At 35.1% G+C, this 26,555-nt stretch overlaps 1 protein-coding gene across 1 annotated transcript in view; it reads left to right on the top strand.

Annotated features, from left to right (window-relative positions):
• The window catches only part of LOC140690476 (uncharacterized), a 78,726-nt gene extending 52,833 nt beyond the window's left edge, over positions 1-25,893 (top strand). Inside the window, exons 4-5 of the mRNA XM_072952289.1 lie at positions 25,313-25,460; positions 25,712-25,893. Of these exons, the coding sequence (XP_072808390.1) occupies positions 25,313-25,460; positions 25,712-25,893 (330 nt within the window). The remainder of the gene's footprint in view (positions 1-25,312; positions 25,461-25,711) is intronic.
• The last annotated feature ends 662 nt before the right edge of the window (positions 25,894-26,555 follow it).

Below are 26,555 nucleotides of genomic sequence, written 5' to 3'. Positions count from 1 at the left end.
ATTTTCCTTGTATTTGGATCAACTTAGGTTGTGACTCTACTTTCTGAACTGCAAATTTTATAAAATCCAAATACAGATCAAGTAATTGATGAAAATCTAGTATCTGAATTGGATATCTTTTAAGTGTAAAATACATGCTAGTTTTCAAAAATTTGAGTTGAGTACCCCATAAAATATATTGTGTTCCATTCATTGGAGATATTGAGATTGGAGATACACATTTTGAAAGCATCAGTAAAAACACGATGTTGAAGCTTTGGAACTTAATCATTTGATTCAAGAATGTGGTTAGCAAGGAGTAACATCTTCCCATGGTTTGACAATGTGATCATGGTGAGCACCTGGCTTCTTCAGAGGAGGTCTGGTTTGCTTATCTGTGTTCAGGAGTTGGAGGATGGGTGGGGAAGGAAGGGAGAGGAAGGAGAGCTTTTATCCTCTTTGTTTTCATACAATCTTAGAAATATAGCTAGATGCTTAGATTTAGTCCTTTTCACCCACCGTTCTTCAGTACATCTAGACCAATTTTGGCAAGATAAAACTAACCCTCAAATCATTTAGCTAATTTTGAAAAATTTTCCCAGAAAAGTAGTGATTAATTAAGATTAGGATTTAAATACATTTCAATGTATAATTCAGCAATGATTCCATTATACTCAGGGTGACCAGATGCCCAGGTTTTCACAAGCCTGCTCTAGTTAGAAGCTTCTTGTTTGATTTAATTATCAATAGTGTTCCTTTTCACCCTAAACTGTTTCCTGATTCAGATGATATATTATATATTCACCCAAATTATTCTACTGTTTTTCTTTAGTCTGACGAATCAAGGTTTTTTTTGTTAGTTTATTTCATCTGGTTTTCTGTTTTTGCCTTTACTTTGTTTTTTGGTTTTGTGCTTTACTTTGTTTAATTTCACATTTTTATTTTATATTACCTAATACCTTTCTTATTGTTTTCTGTTCATCTCCACCACATTACTTTATATCAGGTCAGCATCAATTCTTACTTGGATTATGCAATCAGACTCTTAAATAGTGTTCCTGCCTCCTCATCTCATTACTCTAATCCTATCAACACTGCAGGACTGATTTTTCTAAACTACTATAAAGGAAGTAAATGTGAACGATTCAGAATTGCAGAAAATGAGGAGATTAACAAAAGAAAGACAGAACTGGAGGCGAGACCAGCCTCACAATGTGCTGACATTTAAATCTGACCTTGATAAAGAGACAGACATTTCCCCATGGGGGTGAAAAGTGAAAAGAAAAGACAGAGACTCTGATAAGGAAGAAAAGAAGGTAAAAGCAGGAGAAGGTTGTAGACCTTCCTGACATAGGACTGTTCAGTTTATGCTTTCCTGCTACAAAGCTCTTAAACATTTTTTTAATCTATACTCAGAAAACATTTTTTGCAGAATAATGTTTATTTTTTACATAAATGCATACTAAATGCACTATAAAATGTGATAAATCAACAATGTGATTCCAAACAAAGACACACTCAAAAATGAAAAGAGGTTTCTAGTGACAAATTGTCTAGCTTGTACAATGTCACTTGGGGCATCTTTGAGTCACTTGCCGTGTTTTGATGGACCCCAAGCAATTTACATTCCCCTACCTATGCCAATCAACACAAGTAAAAATGTAGCATTTTCTGCAACTCCTCTATCTGTTTTGCATGTGCAATATTTCCAAGTATTTTAAAATCCTCTCTAATATAGCCTTTATCTTTTCCTAAGCATGATTTCTGTGTTGTAACAGTATTTAAGGGCTGCTTGTTTGTTTGCCAGAATAACTGGCACACTAAAAGACTGGAAACATAAACAAAGAATAATGTAACTTTCTAAGAATGATCCCTTTGCTGCTTTTATCTACCAACCACAAGTCATTTATTCATTTTTTAGTGAGGCCAGCACACATTCAGTAGAATACATTTTATGGAAATAATTTTCTAATTAATAATTTGGTGTTTTAAATAATTATATTTATGACCAGAGATTCTTAGCATGTTAAAATGCTAAACGTAGCCACTTCTTCCAAAAATACACACCAGGCTCATGGCATCATTGAGGTCACTTTCACTAGGGCATGGGTGTAATGAGGTAGGCAGAGTAATTGGGAATTGGGAAATCAGAACAAGAATCTTAATTCTGCTAAGAAGATCCCCAGAATAGGGACTTTCTTTTATTTACTGCTGTGTTCTAGCATCTAGACCAAAGCCTGACTTTTATTAGCACTAAATAAGCACTGATGAATGAACTCAAGGATACCAAGCACAGCAGTTCTTCAGTTTTCTCATCTGATGTTAAAGGGTCATATCAAAGAATTCTGATGTTTCTGTTGCATCCTATATTCTATAGTTTAGCTAACAAAACAATGTTAAATGTTATTTTTGTTGCCTATCATTTTCCCTATATCATTCTTTCTTCCTTCCTTTCCTTTCCTTCCTTTTCTTCTCTTTGCTTATTTCTCTTTTGTCCTCTCCATCTTTGTCTGTTTTCTTTTTTCTCTTTTTTCTTTCTTATTAACACCTTAAATATAGTAGCACTGAATCTTTTCAAGTTTAAATAGCATGAGTGATCTTTGCTTAGAAGTAGATGACAAGTAGTGGTCCAGAAAAAAGGAAACAAGGAGCCCTTCTATGCCTTTCAGAGAATGCACAGAACATAGGAAACACTTCTTTTCACATAGAAAAGGAAAAGCTGTCAGCCCTGAGACACAGGGAGGTGCTGAGATACAGGTAGAAATGACTGATTATTAACTCAATTTTTGGCCTATCTCTCCTCCCTGGAGAACAGGGGATGAGGCTGAAAGTTCCAAACTTCTGGTAATGGCTTGGTCTTTCTGGTGACCAGCTCTGATGCTGAAGCTATCCAAAAGCCACCAAGAGTTTACTCATTAGAACAAAAGATATTCTCATCATCCAGGAAGTTACAAGAGATTTAGAAGCTCTGTGTCAGAAATTGGCAGCAAAGACCAAATATATATCCTATGTTTCATATATATTCATACACTCAAGATAAGAAAATGTATTTAATAATTAAAATAATATGCCTTCAATGAGCATTTTATCTGTATTGTAATGTCAATAACCATAATCACTCATTTGGAAAGTACTATTTTAATCCTTAGTTTTACAGATAAGGAAATTAACACATAAGTTACTTGATTATATCCAGAATATGCCTGAGCCAGAATTCCAGTCCACGCAGTTTACTCTAGAGTTTACTATTTTAAACATTTGTACATTTATGTAGTGATAGCTGCAATTGTTTGGATAAAATAATTATGAAATATTTTAAATAAGATTCTTTAGATAAGTGGCTTTTCATGGTTCTACTGCACATCATCATACAGTGATGTCTGAGTTTACCATATTGAATGGAAAATAATAATATTGTTTTTTAAAATCATAAGTAGAAGGTTTGCCGGAAGTGTTAATAATTTCCTGGAAGTGCTATAACACTTGAGTAAAGAAGTTGTTTTGATCTATGTGCTATATTTATTACTTTACAAGAAAGAACAATTCTGAGAATATCAGATAGTGACAATTTAATTTGAATATATCACAAAAACATACATGAGTTTGTAGATTGAATCAAATCTATGTCTGGGGACTCATTAAAATAATTTGTTATCTTTTCCTCCTAATGAATTATATGAATAGCAATAATTACATACCCTATAGAACTACCATCAATGACAGTTCATTTTTTTCTATAAAGTAATTTAAGATAAAACAGTTGATCAAAATATTCATATTGATGAAAAATATTTTTAATGTATTAATGTCCATATGCATAAAATAAAACCTTCACGTAGTATCATGTAAAGAGTAAAACATATTGAAATCAGATGGGTTTTCCTACCCACAGGCTTAGTCTTCTACATTTCTAATGAAATCATCAAGACATAGAAAATAAGTAAAATTTTGTATCAGCAAAATAGATTAAAATTTTCTTACAGATTTGACATTTAAAAAATTACTCCCAGACAAAAACAAGTAAAGCCAGCTTCAAAAATTTGCCAACCAAAAAATTTGTAAAGCAGAATTGAACACATAGGAATCAAAGAATGACCAAATTCATGACCTCCAATATCACACTAGATGAGAAAGATTATTATTCTTATTCAGATTTATTAAGAAAATTCTCAATTCTGTAGGAATCCCTGCTGGGTGCAGAAAAAAAATTCACCCATTCAGGACACAAATCTCATTGAAATTCTTAGTCTAGCCCGGTCTTCCATGTGCTTATTTGGCTGTGCAAGGCACTATGGGACTATTTTCATGAGTTTTTGATAATGCAGGCCACTGGGCTATTAATCCCAGCTTGTGGACTTTGTTGTAGATAAATTCAATGACTTTGTCTTCAGAAAAAGACATTTTTACTGCAGGATGAATTTACCCACCTAGGCTACATCAGTATGCAGCAACTTCCTTCCTGTTCATCAGCCATTAGCCTCATCTGAGGGCTGGACAAATCAAACACCCTCAGGATGGCAAAGAAGAAAGATGAGAAGAACTGGGTCTTTGTTGATGTCACTGCATGTCAACAAATAACGTTTCAAGATATCCTGTCTCTAAATGTCTTGTATACAAATAATATACATACAGTTAAATGCAAATTGTGTTGGAGTCTTCTGTTATTTGAAATCTAACAATATGTACTGGCCTGTTGTGCTTGATTCTCTAGAAAATTTCCTGATGGACTTTATTGCCTTACAATATTGTTTCTGGGATGTAGAAGGTTTGTATCTAACTCTTGAATTTTATAATCTATGTCCTAAAGCTTAAAATCTGTACCTTAATATATTCTAACTTTTATTTTTAAACAGCAAAATTTGCAGTACTGAGATATGCTCCTCTAATTTTTGTACCTTCTTTATTTATTAAATACTTTGTGAAAGGAGCAAAACAAGCTGATTTAGTGATTTTCATGTTACATGTTGCAACATCAAGTAAAATATTCACTTGCAGCTTAGACTAATCATGAAAAAAATCCAAGTTTCCTGGATAAACTATAATCCTTGCCATTCAGTGGTCAGAGATAAATTTATTATGGTTATTTATGTTGTTATATTTTATTTTATCTAAACAATCTTCCAATCCCCCAAATGTGAGGTTTTTTGCTTGTGTTTTTTCTGCAATCTGACACCTATAGGTGAGAGAGAAAAGCCCTACACTCATTTCTTTCTTTATACACATTCTCTGAAAGCATCCTCAAATATATTGCATGCCTCTAAAGAAAAGCATAGTACATCCTCTGAAATTTTCCTGGTTCCCTTACCAGGCACATGTCCAGCATCATGTTGATAGGCCATTTCCGAGTGTCAGCATCAGTGATTTTATGCTTACACTGTAGGGAAAACTGAATATGTAGTTAGGTGATGCAACCAACCTATATCCTTTAGCTTGACCATGATAATTTCAGTTAGACTTCATCAAACTATATGCACTTGGTTTTGTTTGTCTAAAGCTAAAGAATAACAAAGAAATACAACATTGAATATCTTTGTAGCACAGATGTTTTATCAGGAAAATATATGTGCTTCTTCTTTTTTTTTTTTTTTTGCCTGTTACAGCAGAGCCTCTAAATACTCCACAAACAATATATAAAAAATGAAACCAATGGATTTGTCAATATCTGAAATGTTGTCATAAGGAGAAGCCAAGAACTTAGATATATTGGGAAAGTCTTTAAAAACATGAGGAAAACAGATTAAATGGAGATACACATCTTGAATAATCCTTTATAATAAAAAAAAGAAGAAAAAGACTCTAGAGGGAATGTATAGAACTATTGTGTATTCATTTTAAAGGTTCTATTTGTTGGTACTTTACTTAAGACTCACTCCCTAGAATTCTAACTAGAGCACTCAGCTTTTCTTTTGTGAAATGGCATTCCCATTCCACTCTCTCCTTGAGTTTGATGGGAATGATTAATCTTAAACTCCGTGAAGGACTCCCATTCTCCTAGCCACAGAATTCAGTTCTGAGATGACCACAAAATCTAATCCAGGTCACGCGACATTGAGAACACTTAGCTAAGGCAGCAAGGAAAGAAGCATTGTCTAACTCCTTGAGAACAATAGAATATTGGACTGGTTGGAGTAGCATAGGGATTTTAGGAACTCCTATGTATATTTTACTCATCAGATAAGCTGTCTTAATGGTGAAAGTGACTCACAGAGGAGAAAAATGCCCAAAACATCACAGAATGCACAGAAATAAAGCAAAATTTCTGAGGATGTGTGAATGTGGAAATTAGCATTCAAAAGAATCCAGGTCTCTTTAAGGTTTTCTGCTGTGATCTAATCAGTTACAGTTTTATTTAAATGAGTATATATACATTTATTTACAAATATTTCATATATTAAATATATTATGTATATAGTCATATTTAACTATAAGACTCTTAAATTTTTCAAAGACCAAGTTCAAAATTGAGACTATCAGTAAGCTTTAGAAGTAAGTGAAACAATACTGAATGCAGATTTCTAATCACTTAATAATGATGAAATAACATTGCAATATCATTTATTCTAAATACTGTACATAGTATAGTATATATATATTTTTATTTATTTTAAAATTTTGTTTATATATATATATAAACAATCAAAAATTTCAAGAAGGCAATTTTGCTGAGCTTTTAATATGTCTCAAACATTGTTCTAAATATTTTCCCATATTAAATCATGTAATCTTTAAAACAGCACAATGAATTAGGTTTCTTTATTATCTTGATATTATAGGAAAACATACCCAATATATTGGGCATCAGCATCCAGGAAATTAACATTTATTTGTTATATAAATAATAGTTTGATTGTGAAAAGGGATTGTAGGAGGTAAAGTATAAAACCAGTGTATCACAGGTTAAGATTTAAGTTTTACCCATTAGGTTAGAATAGCTGTATTTTTGTTTTTCCTCTCACTATTGCAGACTTGTAGTACAAGAATTAAGTACATATTTCCCAATTCTACTTTCTACATGCTTTCAATATCCCCAGTTCCCCCAACAGAGATATTCTAATGCTTTGGGCATGAATAATTGAATATATGTGTCTACACACATATGTTGAATATTATGTATCCTTTTAAGTATAATGTATTTTTTTTCACATATCTTCATTGTTTACATGCATAAATGGGATTGAGAAATGATAATACAATGACATTTTATTTTTCTTCTTGTTTTTACCCAACTTCATGTTTTAAGATTCATCAAAATGCTCTGAGGGCCTCTAGTTAATACATATCTGTTTTGCTACCTATTATGGCATCGTATGTATTACACATATCCTACATTTGCATTGTTATTTTTAGTAATCACTAACAAGGATGGTTCCAATTATTTGCTTCCACATAGAATGCTGTAATAAATATCTTGAAAATATACACTAAAGGACATATCATGTACAGAATATGTACAGAGATCTCTCTTTGCTTTGCTTATTAGTGAGATTTGTTCTCTTTGCATTTGGTCTCTATTGTTTTTTATTATGTTTATATAAACTTGTATAGTGTAGATGTGAAGTATTTTTCAGATACTAATTTTGCAAATACCTTCATTTCTCTATCATCTCAGCTTATTTTCCAATTGTGCCTTTGATTGAACAACAATATTAAATTTGCCAATACTGAACCAGAGTTTTTAAATTTTGGCCTTGTATATGTGCTTTCAAATGCTTTATTAAAATCCCTTACTGAACACAATGTTGCATATAGTTTCCTTGGTTTTATTCTATTACCTTTATGATTTTACTATTCCCATATAGGTCTTTGTGTATCTTGATATGTAGAAATCAAAAGTTATAATCTTCTCTGTGATTCAGTTTTTCCAACACCTTCCCTTAAACAAGCAGCACTTTGCCCAATTTTTGTGATACTTTTATCACAGAATAGATTCATTCAAATGTGTTTTATTTCTATTTTAAAATTTTCCATTTTATTTCAAGAAGCTGATTTGTTGACTGTGATGTTTATACTACGTTGTTTTATTTCTTTAAAATATGAAAATATGACATCTTCTCAGGTAGGAAAAGCCTTCCAGGTTCTTTTTTTTTTTAAATGATTGAACTATTATTAAATAGATGCCCTTGTGTATGTATGTTGAGTATTTACTAAAAATAATTTGTCAGGAATTATAATTTAAACTTCACTGAAGTTATGATGAAATGGGTGACCTGGTCTTATTGTCAATCTTAAGAAAATATGGAATGAGCAAATGCAAACTGCAATATATAAAATAGATGAGCAATAAGGATTTACTGTATAACATGGGGAATTATACCTAATATCTTGTAATAACATATACTGAAATAAAATCAGCAAATATACTGAATCACTATGCTGCATACCTGAAAGTAATACCAAGAAAACCCATATAAAATTTTCTAGCACATTTAACTTTTACAGAAAGTTATATATGATTTACAATCTTAAAATAGCTACCCTCTGTTCACTGCATTAATAGGATAATATTCTTTAAGTACTTTTCTGTATCTATTTAAATATAAACAAATATGAAGCACTTCCTGAAGTTGGTGTCCCAATAGGGTAGAATAGATTTGGACTACCCCATAGAGCCTCATTCCTACAGATATTTTATTATTATTTGGCATGGCAGCCCCCTGTGAGCCCAAATTCAACAGCTGCTTTTTATTTGATATGAGTCAGAAAGTAGAGTGGAAATTTTTACCCCAGGACACATGTTAAAAATCATCAGCCATAATTGTTTAGTACCAAAACTGCTTGAGCCAATAACAACAACTGGGGCAAATGGGAAGAAGACCAAAAGACTTAAAAGGAAAAATTGTAAAATAGGACATCCATGGGGGTTTTAAATAGCTCTGATATATTCCTGAGAATGTGGAAGGTCATGTATTGGGCAGTTTTTAAGCCCAGGAGGAACTGAGAAGGTCTTAATATCTCACTGCTGGCTGATATTGAAACTCCAAAGTGAGAGATGAAGCATAGCTGTAAACTGAAGGAGCATTAAAGATGTGTCTAACATGCACATAAAACCCCTCAGCAATATCCAGGAGACTTATTGGAATATCACATTTAAGTAAAATGTGTGAAGTTATTAAGTGACCGCTAAGCTAACAAAAGAGATAGTTCTGCTGACAAGTGATATAGAACACAGACTTTATAGATTTGTTCAGGAAATGTACCAAAAAAAAAGCAGTAAGAACAAAAATCTTTTTTCCACAATTGCCACATTATATTACTTTAAATGTTCAGTTTTTTTTAAAAAAAAGAACAAGTTTATGAGACATGCAAAGAATCACAAAACTGTGTTACACAATAGGGAAAAAAAGAGTAAAGAAACTGTCCCTGAGAAAACTTAGATGTGGGATACACTTTACAAAGACTTTATATCAACTTCTACAAATATCTCCCAAGAACTAATGTAAATCATGTTTCATGAACTAAAGGAAAACATGAGTTATGCCTTGCCAAATATAAAAATGTTTCCATATACTTATAGATGACATGTGAGTGGATACAGAAATTACAAAGGATTTCACACACACTGAAACACAATTAGAAGTAACAAATGAGTTTAGCAAGATTGTTGGATATCAAATCAGTATAAAATATTATTTGAAATTCTATACAATAGCAGTGGACAAATTCCATACATTTATGATCTTGCATATAAAAGAATAAAATGTTTAAAATCTATTTATCAAAAGAACTACAAGACTTGTACTCTGAAAACTGTAAAACCTCTTTTAAAGGAATTAAGATAAACTTACATAAGTGGAAAGGGATATCATATTCATAAATTAGCAAACAATATATTTGAAGCATCAGTAGTTTCCAGACTGATTAAGATTCAGTGAATTCCCTATTGAAATTCTACCAAACTTTTTCACAGAAATTGATAAACTGACTGTAAAATTGATATGGAAATTCAAGGGCCCAGGATACCACGAAAATGGAAAAGATAAACAAAGGTAGAAGACTCACATTTCCCAATTTCAAAACTTTCTATAAATTACATTATTCAAGATGGTGTGGCACTCTCAGAAGAATAGAGATCAAGTTAACATAACCCACCTCTTGATAAACAATGTTGGAAGGATTACAATTCAAATGATATTAAAAGAAAAACATAGTTATTAACAACTTGTGAGCCGTGAAAGTATAGTACAGAATCAAATATATTGAACAAAATACAGAACACTTAAAGGAGGATATTAATTCTGAAAATGATCTATTCCATAATTTGGAAAATGTTTGGGAAATTGTTTTGAATTCTCAGAAGAATGTTATTGATTAAGTGACATGGGGAACAATTTGAAAAGGTTTCCCTGAATTCACAGGACAAGATGAAATTAACAGAAAAAAGATGCAAGTATCTGTAGAAGCTGTAAACTGGTGATTCTAAAATGCAGATTACAGGTGATTACTGATAGAACAGAACAAAAAGGGAAGAAGTTGTAGCCAAAATTATAGTGTGGATATGTTTTCTAGACAAATAAAAATATTTAAAAATCATTGCATGTGTAATGAAATGCTCACTATGTTACATGTAATATAATTCTTAAGACACCTACATGTAAACAAAGAGGAGAGACGAAGGAACTTCATCCCATAAAATATATAACAGAAAAGTCAAAGATAAAAGTTAGCTTCATACTAAAAATAGCATATAAACAAACTCATATTCCTCACATTTTCTTTTGAAACACAAAATGATAGAAGAAAAAACAAACTCACAGCATCATCCATAGTTTAATGTTGAAAATAAAAGCTTATGATCAGATATTCCTTTTCAAGATAAAATCCACTTAAAGTAAACAGGACTCAAGAAGAATTTGAACCTGTTTACTTTGCCTAAAAAAAAATTCATAAAGATCTATTTTAACCAATTGATAGAAAAATGAAAATTAATACTCATAAATAGAAAGATTGATTAAAATGTCTAACAATGAAAAAGGCTTAGTGGTAATTCAGAGATGATATAAATAATTGTTAACTTTATTAGACCTGTAATAGCAAATTATAATTAATTAGATAATATCTATAGCATATTGGGCTATTAAAACTAAAATTGATTGTTATTATTATGTATTTATTTCTTACATGGTTGTAACAAACATATACACCCCCCCTTTTTTTTTGCTATCTATTCTTCTGCTTTGTGGGAATTTCTATCAAAATGTGTCATTTACCACTCCTGAAATAAGGCACATTGAGGTTGTTTCAAACATGTTCTCAAATTGTCACAAGATATGTGAGTCTTTGGAATATGGACTGGTTTATTGACTCACTTCTAATGAATATAATGTGTCAGAAGTTACATTGTATAAATTCTGACTCTAAGAAAAAGGAAATGCAACTTCCTTCCACCTGGATCTCTTGTTCTGGAACTTTTGAGCTGACACATTAAAAGCCTGATTACCCTAAGCATCATACTGAGGTCAGGTGATGAGACCACATGGAGTAAGAGAGAGATGCCATAGGATTCCTGTCTATTCTGTCCCTAATCTGTCCAACTCCCTCTAACTTCAATCTGCAGACATATGAGTGAGAGAGACTTCAGATTACTTCAGACCCCTGCCTCTGAGATGCCCTGGCAGATGTCAAGTGAAGCAGAAAGGCTTCCCCATCATTCCCTGTCTGAATCACTGACCCAGAGAACCAAAAAGCAAAATGAATTTTCACAACTAAAGTTTGGATAATTTGTCAAGAAGCAGTCACTGCAAAACACAGAGACCAACATTTCTGTTAGAATGTAACTTCCACAGATTGCAATTGGTTTAAGGATGATTATGTGGTTTAAGTTAAGCAAGAGAGAATTGGGATTGCTTGATTAATTTGATTTATCTTGATTGATTCTTTTTCTGTGTGGTAGAAGTAGACATATATGGATTTTCCAGGTGGAATTTGGAAAGGGGGTTCTCTCTACATGTGAGGTCCTGAAAAATAAGTTCTTTATTAAACTGGAACTCTATGAGCATCAGTCATAAAAATTAAGAGAGGGTGTCTCAGAAAGAAGTCAGAAACGAGATGCAGAAAATGATACAAGTTGCTAGTGACATATTTGAAGCCTGGAATCCATTCTCACCTGAAATAAGCACTTTTCCTCTCGGTTGGCCTGCTCCCAATTGTCAGGAGTGTACTCTCTTTTAGTACCTTTTAATTTACTAATAAACATCTTGCTTACATCACACTTTCTGTCTCTCATTAATTTTTTTTTCATTTCACTAAGAACCATGGTAATTCTTATTTCCCTTATCACAGTATCTATCCTTCTCAAGGTATGGACTGATAAGTAATCTTTTATGGCTTAAACTAGTTTGAATCAATGTCACTTTTAACCAAACGGTTACTGAATAATGCAGCAGTAAAACATGTTTTATTGTCCTCTTACAATCTGATTCTCACAGATTTCTTCCAAACAGTATTCAATTTCTATCAGTGTTGTTCCTCAGTAATTCTCCAAAGGGACATCATACCCTATGAGAGCAGCCCTACATCAAAGGTAAAAAAGTCAGTTTAATTTATTTGGTTATAATATAAATTTGGGAACACTTTTTTCTAAGGAAGTTGCTTTTTAAAAAATTTGGATCTGATACAATTGTGATTTATTACAAGTCAAAAACCCCCAGAAAATATCAAAAGTTTGAGCAATTGACAATGGATATTTGAAAATGGATAATTGAAAAGAGATATTTGACAGTATCTCATTTCCATACTCATAAAGGAAGACAAGAAGGGTTGCAGATGCAATTTCTCATCTATTGATATTATGCTATCAGATTCTAATAACATATCTGATGTTGTATATAGTTTCAGATGCATTAAAAAGCTATTTTTAAGACATTCAAAAATTAATTGTTGTAAGTTTATTAAAGGAATAAACTCAAAATGTTTTCTTCTTTAAAATATTAAAAAACAATTTGAGAATTAATATTTTAAGAGACTAGTTTTATTCTCCATTTCAAACTTGGGGATTGTAAATAAATAGAAACATGTATGAAACTCAGTTTTAGAAAATAATATGGATAACCATATATTTTGTTCTACAATATTCTTTTCTTTCTTGTTTTAAACCTGAAGCTGCCAGTCATGTTTTCCATAGGACATATATTCTTCTGATTTTATTCCTTTTAAAATCTAGTTTTTCCCTTAGGGAAAAATATTTATATTTTTAAAAAATCTGGAATTTCTCAACAGAGTCAAGGAACCATGCTGTATGATTCAAGGGTACAAATGGTGTCTCTTTCCCTGTACTGCTCCCACCCAATCAATCTGCATGAAACACTGATGCATGGCAAATTCCAGAATATAAAAATTATAGTGTCAAAAGGAATAAAGCATGACAACAAGAGTGAGGCAAGATTCACTTTTCTGATTGTGTGCACATTCTCCATTTCCCCATTGTATTGTCATTAACTTCTCACAATATGTAACAGTGCAGAGTGGCCAGAAGTTGGTGAACTATCCTTTCCATCAGAAAGCATGCATGCATAAACAAACAAACAAACAAACAAACAAACAAATAAGTACAACTGCAAAACACAAAACCCAAAAAAAATAAGGAAAGAGAAGAGGAGTAGAGGGGAGATGAAGATCATAAGAGATAATGCTGTCAAAAACCCACTAGCATAAATATTAAACACACAGGAAAGAGAAGCAGGTGTGACTCAGAAAGAGAGTAATTGACTTAAGATACAGGAGAGATTAAGTCTTGGAAGGATAACACAGAAAGAATATTTTCCTATCACACATTTGACAGGATTGTTTAATAAATGTTAATTTCTATTTTATTCTTATAACTGTATCCTACACAGCAAAGAGTGAGAGACCATGGTAACCCTCCTCAAAGTCAGAGAAGCATTGTGTCCTGGGAATTGTGGCTATTCTGGACTTAAAAGGACAATGGTTAGAAACTAATTTTAATATTCAAATTTTAGAATTACAGTATTCCAAAATGTGTAAAGGCAAAAAGGGTATAAATGAAAAACAGCTGTATGGCCGAAAATGATGATGTTCATAGAGTATTTTCCTAAGCTCTGGCTCTATTACTACACACTTCATTTGTTGCTGTGCATCATTTGTTGCTGTGCCCCATCTCTGGGCCTTACCCAGAGCCTTCTGAGCTAAAGAGAGATAAGCTGTCAGATGTTGAAGTAGTTGATCAAGACAAAAGGCCAGATGAATGTAACAGTAAAGCCTTCTATCACTTGCTGAGATGACACAGTTAGAGGTTAAACAGGAGAAAGTGCCAGTTCCCATGGCGGTTCACTTTCCCCCAGGATATTGCCCAAGACAATGGTCAGGTGGATCAGTGAAAATATTTGTCTTAATTTCCAAGGAGCCCCCAAACCAAATGCTCCTGTCACATTGAGCCTGAGGTCTGTGGGGAGCCAAAGGGTAAGGGCAAGGATAGCATGGAGAAAAATATTATCAAGGGCCCCTGATAAGGTTAACTTGGCAGAGGTGCCTGAGAGTCTCCCCTGCAGTAAGACCCTGATGATGAAGCCTCCAAGAGGAGGGCCTGGGCCAGGAAATGAGGTAAGTGTAAAGGCATGCATGACTAGGGGCCTTGGGTTCTGAGACTGCAATTCATTGGCTGGGCACTGAGTCTGGGTGGGCTGAGCAGCTTTCCCTTGTGAGTTTCCTCAAGTAAATACTTTGCAATTGCCTATAGTTGGACTTATATTAGACATAGGTTTTTGGCTTGGAGCCTGACAACCTCAATTCTGTCTATGTGAATGATAGTAGTGACAGGACATTAGCCAACTAGTTTGGATGCTTTCAAAATGAGCAGAGACCCAAGATTATGTGCTGAATAGATCATGTCAGGGAGAGAGTGTGTGTGTAGGGGAGTGCATTGTCTAACATACCAGCCAGTGAAAGTCCCCAAGGGTCAAATATAAAAATGCCAGTGAGGAGGGAACATCTCCCCATTGAGTAACTGGGCTGAATAGAACAAATATTTCTCACCACATAAGGAAGAGGTGTTAATATACAAGTGATTTGATTTAAGGAAATTAAAGCAACATAATATTTCTTAACCTGAAAGATATTCAGCAAAAATATACCCATTATACAACTATAAAAATATAACAGTGAGTATTGTATTCAGCAGAATGTTACAACTTCATGTTCACCACAAACACAGGACTTTTCTGATTATTATTATTATTATTTAACAACATGTCAAGTGATAGATTTTACAAAGGGACCTAATTTATGTTATCCCAGAAAAGACATAATGTCTCAAGGATACGTAGGAGATATTCTGAAAAGTGTATCCCAGGTGACAAATATGTGGACTACAAGATACGAAGTATCCTGGGCTGCTGGAGGGTCTAGATGAGGCCTCTCTGGGCCAAGCCTGATGGCAGGAGATAAAAGTGGAGAGGCAATCAGATATTCTTTTTGGATATAAAATTTAAAACTCTCAGAAAAATGATCACTCATGGCATTTTCTTTTATTGTACCATATGTGTCCCCCCTTATAACTATTAACCTAAGGTATGAAATATTTTTTAGTGATATGTAGTAATGATTTCCTAGAAAGGCAATATAATATAAAGTCTAGAAACCCACAAGATTACTTTTTTAAGATTTATAGTCATGACATTTTACTGTATGATTTTTCGTGATTTGAGAAATGTGCATAAATTTTCCAAATTGTGAAAATAGTTTGATTTCCAGTTATTCTTTGCCTTCCTATTTTTCTCTGAATGTTAAGCTATCATCTGAACAATGAAGCTGTCTGATCCCTCACAGCCAAAATGAAAGAGACCCTTAGAAATGTAGTCCTTCCCTGAGAAAGCAAGAATATGCAGCTTCACTTATAAGGGAACCCAGAACATCTTAAATTTACCAACCTCACAAAGAATACAGGGATGTGATATTGGAATGAATGGCTAGAATTAATTATAAAACATTCACCCTTACAACCCTAACAGGATTATTCCCATTTAGAAATTTCCAATGCATGAGAAATCAGATATGTCAATGTACGAACTTTTAATTCCTTATCATTAAGGGAGTATGCTTCACGTTTCATTGTAATTAACTAAGTTCTTTCTGAAACTGCATTTCATGTTCTTCTTACACCTATCTGTGGGATAAAGTGAGCAAATGTTTTAATTCCAATTTTGTACGTATGGAAATTAAAGCTGAGAGAGATAGGAAATAATTTTCTCCAATTTCTTGAAACCAGTCAGTGACCAAATTGGGTTTCAAATCTAAGTCTTTCTTTTTCAAACACTTAATGGCCTAAATAAATAATTGGATCTGAAGTGCTGTAAAGTTAACCCAAGCAACAATAGATTTTCTCTAAGAAGCTTCATTTTCATGGGAAAATTATTGTGCACATGTGGGTAGATAATGTCATCCAATGTAGCTCAAAGAAGCAGAAAGGATAGGTCAAAAGAAAAAACATTTAGAGATGATAAATAATCATCATTCAAGAATACTGTAAATATCTTCTTAGCTATATAAGCAAACATAAAATTGGAGAGTTGAAATTACTTAAGACTAGAAGTAGAAGAAGAATCAGATGGCTTTTTTCAGGTCCTCAACATCAATTATAACTTTTTCTTTGTGATTAGTTAAAAGGATATTATTTCTTCCCATCCAACTTCTGCAAGGAGAGTTAGACAGTCTTTGCCTTTGACTCATAGTAGCTGGTAAAGAAGAGGTGCTCAACAAACATTTCTCAAAAAAATAGTCTTAGAGAATGTTTTTAGTGCTCTTCGTTTTTAAAATTCTTGTTTATTCTTATCTCCAAAACAGACAGACAGTATAAAAATAAAAACAAAGGGTCATTGTTTTGGAATACGATATATGTTTTAGCTGTTGTGTGTGCTATTAACAGAATAATGCTCCCCATTCTCTCTTGACCCATGAATCACAGCTGAGCCCAACATGTGGCATCACCGAGTGACACACACACACAAATCTTCATAAAATATAGTAATGCATTTCTCACATAAATTATATTTATTGGCTATTCATCAAGTCACAGGTTGTTTCCCTGAGTTTTCACAATGATTCAGGACTTGGGACAGTTTGGTTTGGGCAGCTGTTCATCATTATTGCCCTAATTGTCAGTCATTAAATTTGCTCTGTTTTTTTTAATAACCTATGGGTTGATGCACACTTGGTGTAACAATGATTAAGCCTACACTTATTCAATTATCACTTTTTTATTGTAAAATATTTCTAAATGATTTTGAAAAAAAATTCACTTAACTCTTGCAACATCTCTTAATGAGGGAATCAGATCACCAGTATTGTCTTTTTTGGTTTTTTGTTTGTTTTTGTTTTGCCAATGACCAGCACTGAGAGATTGCTGGCTTTATTATATTTTTTTAAATTAAGGTATAGTTGATTTACAATATTGTGTTAATTTCAGTTGTAAAGCATAGTGATTTAGTATATATATATATATAATTTTTCAGACTCCTTCCCATTATTGGTAATTACAAGAGATTGAATAGAGTTCCCTGTGCTATACCTTGTGTGTCTGTTGATCCCAGACTCCTAATTTAGCCCTCCGCTGCCTTTTCCCCTTTTGTAACCATAGTTTGTTTTTCTATGTCTCTAAGTCTGGTTCAGTTTTGTAAATATGTTCATTTGTATCATTTTTAGATTCAGCATATAATATGATATTTGATTTTCTCTGACTTCAGATAATATGATCATCTCTAGGTCCAAAAGTAATTAATAAAAACCATTATTATTTTCTAATCAATTCTCTCATTTGGTGGACTCAACACTTGTAGATTTTAACTTTAAATTTTTAACTCTTCCCAAGGAACCCTACAAGTTCATAGTACATAATATTCTGTATCTTAGTTATAGTGAAATTTAGATTCACAATTTCTCTTGCTAGTATGAAGAAAAATGTTTTCTAACTATAATAAATTCACATGACCATCTCATGTAAGAATATCACTGCTTTTTCTGGTTCTTAATTCCTTGTTAATGCATAAAACTCAAGAGGTGTCCTATGAATAATATTTCCTAAGGAAATAAAAAACATTTTTTTTAATTTTAAAATATTGAGTGAGAGAGAAACCTTCTGTCAGAAGTGAAAAGTTATGCTATGTCGATATTTTCCCATGACATATCAAAATTTAGTGACTTAAATTTTACATCTACCTGTTATTTTTTGCAAGGTTTTGATTCAGTTTGGAGGTCTTGCTATTCTGAATTGAGTTGGACTGACATTGCTAAAGGTTCTCTCTCCTGTATAATAAGCTTATGGGTTAGTAGTGAACTGATCAGACTTGGCTGGCTTTAGCTGGGGTGACAACCCTGCTTGATGCGGTCTCTTAGCTGCCAGGAAGCTAGTCTCAGCTCATTCTCAGGTTGATGGTGAGGATTCAAGAGAGAGTAGGTCATGTCATGAACAGGACAAGCAAAAGTGCACTCTTCTATCTTCAATGAATTTTCAGCTTATATCACACTTGTTAACATTGTTTTGACCAGAGCTTGAGACGTAGAAAAGCCCATTGTCAAAGGGAAGAGCAGAAAATTACAAAGAAAATGACAGGATTTAGAAAAGAATTAATGAGACCATGAATGAAATTAGCCTACCACAAAAGGTGATTCACTTGTTAATAACAATGCTGAAGACATGTCTTCTAAGACAGGGACTGATTCTCCATTGAATGGTGAAGACAGTAATAATAATAATAATAATAGTAATAATAATAATAATAATAATAATAATAATAATAACAACAACGGTAATAATGGAAGAGATATAACAAAGCAGAAACAGACTCACAGATACAGAGAACGGACTGTTGGTTTTCAGGAGAGAGGGGTGTGGGGCGGGGCAAAGCTAATATAAAGGATTATGGAATACAAGCTACTATGCATAAAACAAGATACAAAAAGACCTAATGGATAGCAAAAGGAAAAGAGTCACTATTTTACAATAGCTTTGTATGCAGTATAATCTATAAAAATATATAATTTCCATGCTGTACACCTGAACTAATATATTGTAAGTCAAAAATACTTCAGTTCAAAATAAAAGAACTTAGTGAATGAAATGAGGGTCATTTGGTTTTTTACCATAAAGTAATTACCATACAATAATTACTAGCTTCCTGATCGCATTTATAATGGCTATAACTTTCAGTTAGAGGCAACCTAGGAACCTCTAAGAAGTCAAAGAAAACACATATTTTGCATGATTGACAAATCATTCCTTCCAAAATACACTCATACTTCAATTTAAAAAAAAATCTTTATTGAGAGCCTGGAAATACAATTATGTTCAATTCAGAGTCATTGCAATTGAATTGGCAATTGAAATATAAAGAAATCCATGTGCCAATAGAGCTAAATATATGAATTCTATGGAGTGCTACGTAATCAGAAATTAAACTTTGCCACATATATGCCTTACTTTAAAAGTCTTTATTGAAATATGAAAATGATAAGGCAAGTGCATAAAACTTAACTTTACAGCTTGATGAGATTTCACAAATTGAAAGCACTGACATAACCATCTCTGGGATGCTTTTGAATGTTTTCTCTCTGTTGTCTCTTTCTTTCCCCTTATTATTGGCAAATACTTAGAATAGCAAGTGCATGTAGTGCAAAATGTGTGGCTCACACTAGACCAGATGGCTGACAGTGTTTTTTTTCCAGATGCATTTTTCTTGGGAGACATTAAAATGTAGTATACTTGTTATCAGTGCATTGCCTCTCTGCTGCAAACCACTCTTAAATGACTGCTGTGAAATAATATATCTGGACCCTGTAGATGTTTCTCCTGTGGCAGATGGCATGCTTTGTTAGTAGAGAGTACCAGAGAGACAATAGAGTAAGAAAGGTGTTTCTCTTCCAAGTCTGCTCTGTTTTCCTAGGCAGGCTCCTGCACCATGTCAACTTCCAAGCTCAGCAGAGGGCATAGCTCCTCCAGTCCCTTGACTCCAGAAGTACCTGACTTATAAGAAGCTCAGGATATTCCTTGGGGGTAGATTATTCCAGCAACTCCACAGTGGCTTCTTAGTGGGGATTTTCCAGCAGGGTACCTCCTATTAAAAATTTCTTCCTGTACTCCCTGGGAGGCTTGTGGCCTCGGTGAACTTCTCCACTCTCTCATGAGCCATAGATATACCCACCATCTAAAAAGAGGTCTGGGTGTTCTCCACACTTCAGGAAATGTGTCTTTCCCTGTAGTTCATGAACTCATCTCTAGGAGATCTGGTTGTTCTTTTATCTGTTATTCCTAGATTTTTTTATAGGACCCTTTACACTTTAGTAGATGATTCCCTGTTATAGTTAATACTTTTAATTAAAATGTCCACATTCAAGGTACCACATGGTTCCTGCCTCTGGATTAGTGCTTGACTGATGTGGTTGCTTCATTCAGGGTCCCAGAGCTCTTCTGATTCAAGACATGATTCACAGTAGTAAAGTTGAGTGCACTTTGCATAGTAATATTTGTCAGTTTAAACTATGAACTTTAAAATATCTGTCAATGAATATTAAGCTCAACTTAGTAGAATATTAAAATCAACCTAAGATTTTGGAAACATAATTACTGAAATTACATTGAAAGAAAGAAGCAAATGTTATTGAAAAGCAAATCAAAAGGGAGTGGGAAGGAATAAATTGGGAGTTTGAGATTTGCTGACACTACTATGTATAAGATAGATAAACAACAAGCTTATACTGTTTAGCACAGGAAACTATGTTCAATATTTTTCAGTGACCTATAATAAAAAATAGTATGAAAAGGGATATATGTATTTATATGCCTGATTGAAATATTATGCTGTACACCAGAAATTGATACATTGTAAACTGACTATACTTACATTAAAAAAATCATCAGAAATGTATATTATTTGAGTACAAATACCGAGACATATTTTGTTTTATCATTTGGATATATAATAGCATCAGAATATAATTTTAAGTTGTATTTATTTGTTATTTATGTATGTTCATACAGTTAATTAGTTGATTCATTGATTTGTACACTATATATGACTGGGTGATCCAACTTCTAGCCAGGAAAAGCATACTTTACACTGTATAACTGACCTTGTTACCTCCCTACTCTGATTTCTCTTAACCCCTTTTGCAGATCATTCACTCCTCTAAATTATACATAATTTTTTTAGGCACGTTGATATCTTTATTCTGGTTCCACCTGGCCTCAAACACCTGGGAGACACCCCATTTCCTAAAGATGATCATGTATTTTCTCTGACAGAGTTTAATGCTTCCCTTCATCTTTGGCCTTTAGCAGTATGAATTTATTTCTAGGTTGTTTTTTAATTCATTATTTGTTGAAAATTCTTGACCATTCATTTTGCAATATTTTTTTCCTCATTCTTTTACTTTCTTTTTCCTTCTGGGACTTCAATTAAATATATTTCAGACTGATAGGCCTACATCTCTTGGATACTCTGTTCTTTTAAATTTAAATTATTAAAATTTTCCAAGAATTTCCTCTTTTGTTTTCATTTGAGTAATGTCTGTTGACCTATATTCAAGTCCACCAAGGCTCTCCTTGAATGTGTCAGGACTACTGATGAGCCTGTCAAAGGCGTTCTTCATCTCCTTCGCTGGGCATGTGTTTAAATTTATTCCTAGCCTGCTCTTTGACATTTTCTTATTGTTTCCATTTCTCTGCTGAAATGACCCATCTATTCATGAATAGCTTCAAGTCTTTTCACTGGAAATTCTGATGTATTAATCATAGTGATTTTATATCCCCTGTCTGATTTTCACTTCTATTATTTGTTTTATCTTTCAACAGTGGATTTTTTTCTTTCAATTTCATAGGTCTCATAACTTTTATTTTAAATCTACATATTCCATGTAGGGGGTCAGAAGCCTAAGTAAATAATGTTTAAGGCTGGAAATAGGCACGCCTCTTTTCCTGCTAGGCTTTCTTGGGGAGCTGAGCTGTGTTTCTGTTTTGCTGGTTGTTTCAATTACCTGCCATGCATGGCTAACCTCAGGTTCCTTCAGTGTCACCTTGTGGTTAGGATGGGAGCTAGACTGACAGACAATCTGAGTTTTATTCTGGAATGTGCTTGGTCCACCTTCAGTTGTAGATGTTCCCTGTGACCCTGCATCTTGGTCCCTGTGTGCTCTTATCCCTCTGCTGGGGGTTGGTCTGCTGTTGCTTGTTTCTTTGTCCTGGTTACTCCAGATGGTGAGGAACAAAGAGGCTTTCCACATTTTCCTCATTTAGTATCAGTCATAGGTAGCTCACATGTCTCTGAGTCTTTGGAGCCAAGTTTCCTTGGTGATCCTGCTCAGCATTCCATGGTAAAAAAAATCTTTAATTTTCTGAAACAAGGAGGATGTCTGCCTGTCTCCATTAATCAAACTCTGAGTTTTCTCCTGCTGAAAGTGACAGGATTTACTGCCCTTTATTTTCAGCATCTTAAGACATTATTCCACTGGGGAAAGCATCCAGGTAAGAATTGTTTTCTCCCTCAGCAGTGCCATTCCAGGGCAACAGGAACACACCAGCTGAGGGATGTTTTCTCCACTCTTTCCTGCCCCCAGGCTTTTTCACAAGCAAACAGTGAGGTCCATGGAGAAGGGGCTGCAACCATCTGTGTTCCCAGGACTCCACACTCTCCCAACTGGGAGTGCTCAGCTTTGAGCAGTTCATTAAGGAGTTATTTGATACTTTTGTATCTGTTTGCATGGCCACCTTGTCTCCTTCTGTTACCCTAAAAGGGGGAAAGAAAAGGCCCCAGTTCTTGACTTACCCAAAAGATAAGAATTCACATGGGAGATGAATGCATTGTGCAGTGAAATATTTTATTAGGAAAGGTGAAGTACCCCTCCAAGAACAGGAGGCAGGCTGATCCAAGTGCAGACAGCAATGGTCCTTGCTCCCTTCTCTTGTACCCTCACTTAGAGGTGGTCTTTTGATTGATTGATGGCTCTTGCCCCTGGAGTGATCAGTCATGTTTGTCCCGTTTTGTGAATGCCCTTATCCATGATGAACACAGAAAAACCCACGGAGGGGCCTGAACCTCAATACTAATTATATTACAATGAGCACTGGGTCTTGTCCGGTTAGGTTCTTGTCACTACCATGCAGTTCCAGCCTTTTAGCTCTAACTGGTTTCTTGCTGGCACTCACTTAAAAGAAGTAAAGTCCCTTTATGCTGGAATCAGGCATGCCACCATCTTCCGGAGCATCCTCCCTCTCCTCCACCTGTCTGCCTCGTGCCCCTGCTTATCTAACTACCTAACACTTCCAGTGCTCTGGGAGAGGTGAGGGATTGCCAGTGTCTTGTCTGTCTGGAGGCTCATGCCAGCATTCCTCAAATTTTACCCTGATGATATCCCTTCAAAGTCAGCACTCTGATGGGTTCAGCAGCAGTGTGATTTTGCAGATTTCCCAGCTTCTTCTTATGGTCTGATAAGTATGACACTCTTTCCATGTGTCTATCCTTAGATGGAACCAGGTCTTGGTAATACATGTGATTAAATCACTAATTATTCATGGTTACCAAGATTCCAGGTACTTTTGGTTATTATGTTATTAATATTTCATGATGAAACCAAAATAAAGATGTGTTCTCCTTTGAAATATGCCAAAATATAGCTTAAAATCTAAATGTATTATTTTTATTCCATTAAATTAAAAAATACAGTTCCTGTCTATTTAAAGTAAAAAGAAAGAGATTTGGGATTTTCTATATATACTTAGGGGAACCTATGTACTTTGAAATATTTGACAACTTTTTATTGAATTTTTTATACGTATTGCACACATGAGGGTATCTATTAGCTACATATGACTTAAAGTAAAATAATACTCTGATAATCATTTAAAAATATACGATGGCAAAGACACTTGAAGCCCTTGGAGGCTCCTCCCCACTAAATTCTCCTTTTTCTCTAGAGGTAACTCCTACCATGGGTCCTATGTTAACCAGTTCCTTGCTAGTCTTTGTATTTTTAATGTAAATGTATGTATCTGTAAAACATGCCATTTATTTTTGCCTGTTTGGAATTTTACATAAATTAAGCCATACTGCATACATATATGACAGAGTCTGGAGTTCCATCTGTGTTAATATCTATGTCTATAAGCGTGGACTTTCAGAACAGGGACTCAAGAGCCAGACGGCCTTGTTTTGAATATTATATCATTAACTAAACAGCCTTCATAGAGAAGTTCCTTAACTTTCCTGTCCTGTTTCTTTGTGTGTAAAGCATATTGTCGTATTAATTAAACAAATTAATGCAGTGCATTCATATAGCTAACTAATACAGCTCAAGGCTATATGACCCTTTAAATTTTAAAGCCCCTCCTTTTTGAAGCGGCTTTATTTAAGAAATAGAAGACAAATTATAAATATCAGTGACAAACTAAAATATTAACTGCAATAAGAAAAAAAATCACAATTATAATTATATTTCTAAATGTAACAAAAATAACTGCCCATATAAACACATTCTAGGACTATTTTCAGGTCCCTGGAAAGGCTTGTACAAATGAGGTGCTCGGAAACAAATTCCATCAGCTTCATGGCAAGTCTGACTCTGCAAATGTAAAACACTTTGAATAATAGTTCTGTAAAAGTGAGTGATATTTATATGTATTTTTATTGCGCATGTTAATAGAAATTTTTTACAGTATTGTTTCCTTAAGTGAAATAAAATATAATTAATCTAACTAATTACATGTACCAACAAATAATATTGTCACATAGAATTTTCATAGTTTTGGTTTTAGTTTTCTTTTGTTGTTGTTCTCAAAGTTTATTGTTGCAGGGATTAAAACGAAGTTGAAACTAATGCTGTTATTCACTCGTGCAGTTAAATACCTTCAGGCACATTTAAGACACGGAGTGCAAATTTGAAGCTTATCTTTCTGCAGTCAGGCTGGGGGACGAGGGAGGGAAACACGCTTCAGCTCCGGGGGAGGGGGCTGTTTGCGAGTGTATGCGATGCGCGGTCCAGATCTGGGGATGCCCGCGGGCAACGGGGTTACCGCGGGGCGATCCCATCTCGCAGCTGCCGCCCTGGGTCTCTAGACCCCGCACGCTTAGCACGACCAGCAGCGCCCCAGCCCCTTCCACTCCAATTCGGACTCACGCGTGGGCGTCAGAGGGCGCACATACTTCCCGCTGGAGACCTTTTCTCTCTCTGATTCGGACAGCCCAAAGCCCCAGCTCCGGGAGCCAGGCTCTGACCCCGGACACTCGCCAGCCCTGCACTGGGGCCCGCGTGCCAGGACCTGAGGCCCCAACCTGCCTGGAGAGGGTCTACGTGGGGCCAGGGCCGGCCACGTGGGCAGTCCTCCCTTCCACGCCAGGCCTGGATGCTGGATGTCCCCGCACCGCGTGTCCCGCCGCCCCTGCCCAGGTCCGAATCCCGGCTGGGCGACTTTCTGGGCATCGCAGCCACGTTAGGGACAGGAGTGCGCATCGCTGAACGGTGGCGCCCGCGCCGGGCTTACGTTGGTGCGGGAGCGGCGGAGCGGCCTCGGGCGCAGCCACGCCGCCTGTGCCCGCGGCGCGGGGCGCTCTGGTCTCGTCCTGGAGTTACTTTCTCGGTCCCAACCCTGCCAGCACCCCTCCCGGCCTGGCCCCAGCTTCGCGAGGCCCCTCCCCTACTCTCCCCTCCCCCTTCCCTCCCCTTACCGCCTCCTCGCCCTGCTCTCCGGCTGCCCTCCCGCCGCTCCCACCCCCTGTCCTCCCTCCCCTCTCTCCAGCGGCCTTCCCCGATGGCCGGCGAGAAAACCAGCCCCGACCCGAGCCGGTAGCTGGCGCCCCACGGCGGCCAGCCCAGGCGCAGAGGGCAGCGATACGGCTCCCAGTTACCCAGCGCGGCGCCCGCGAGCGGGAGCGTGCGGCCACTCCTGGCTGGGGGCTCAGCTGCGCCGCCTGGTGGTAGCTTGTCTACCAAATAACGCAGTTGCTTCACTTTTTGTTTGCTACGAATTTGAAATAAAAATTTTAATTCCTGTACATTTCGGTTTCTACTGTGTTTCTTTGAAATGATACATGAATTTTTTTTTACTTTAGGAAAGAATGGTGTTAAGAGTAATGTATCTATCAAATTCAATATATATATATATATATAATTTATATTTCACTGTGCTATTTTAAATATCTAAGTAAATAGGCCAGTAAGAAATTTCCATAATTTTTAGAAAACCACATAAATTTTTAGATAATAGTATTTCTTTGACCTTCAATAATTAGAAGCTTGCCTAAATTACTTTTATTGCTAATTTATAAACATATATTGTGTACACATTAAAAGCTAGGAAAATAGTTTTCACAATATTGCCAAGTAAAAATCATACTGACATAATCAAACTTAGAAAGGAAATGACTTTAATGTCACTGTATATCAAAGCAATGTATATTACACAGAAAACTGCACTTAAAGTGTACTATGCGGAGACCATGTTATTTAGAACCGTGAGTACAAACTTAATATGAAATGGGAAAATAAACTTAACTTTAAAATTGATCACATTGTAACAGACAGAATTTATCTTTTAGATCGTGACAAACGCTTGTGGTTAAACACAGGTCTGAAATTCAGCT

Source organism: Vicugna pacos, chromosome 30 (genome assembly GCF_048564905.1).
Source record: "Vicugna pacos chromosome 30, VicPac4, whole genome shotgun sequence".
Taxonomy (NCBI): Eukaryota; Metazoa; Chordata; class Mammalia; order Artiodactyla; family Camelidae; genus Vicugna; species Vicugna pacos.
The sequence above is the reverse complement of the archived record's forward strand: the minus strand, read 5'-3'. Positions and strand labels throughout refer to the sequence as shown.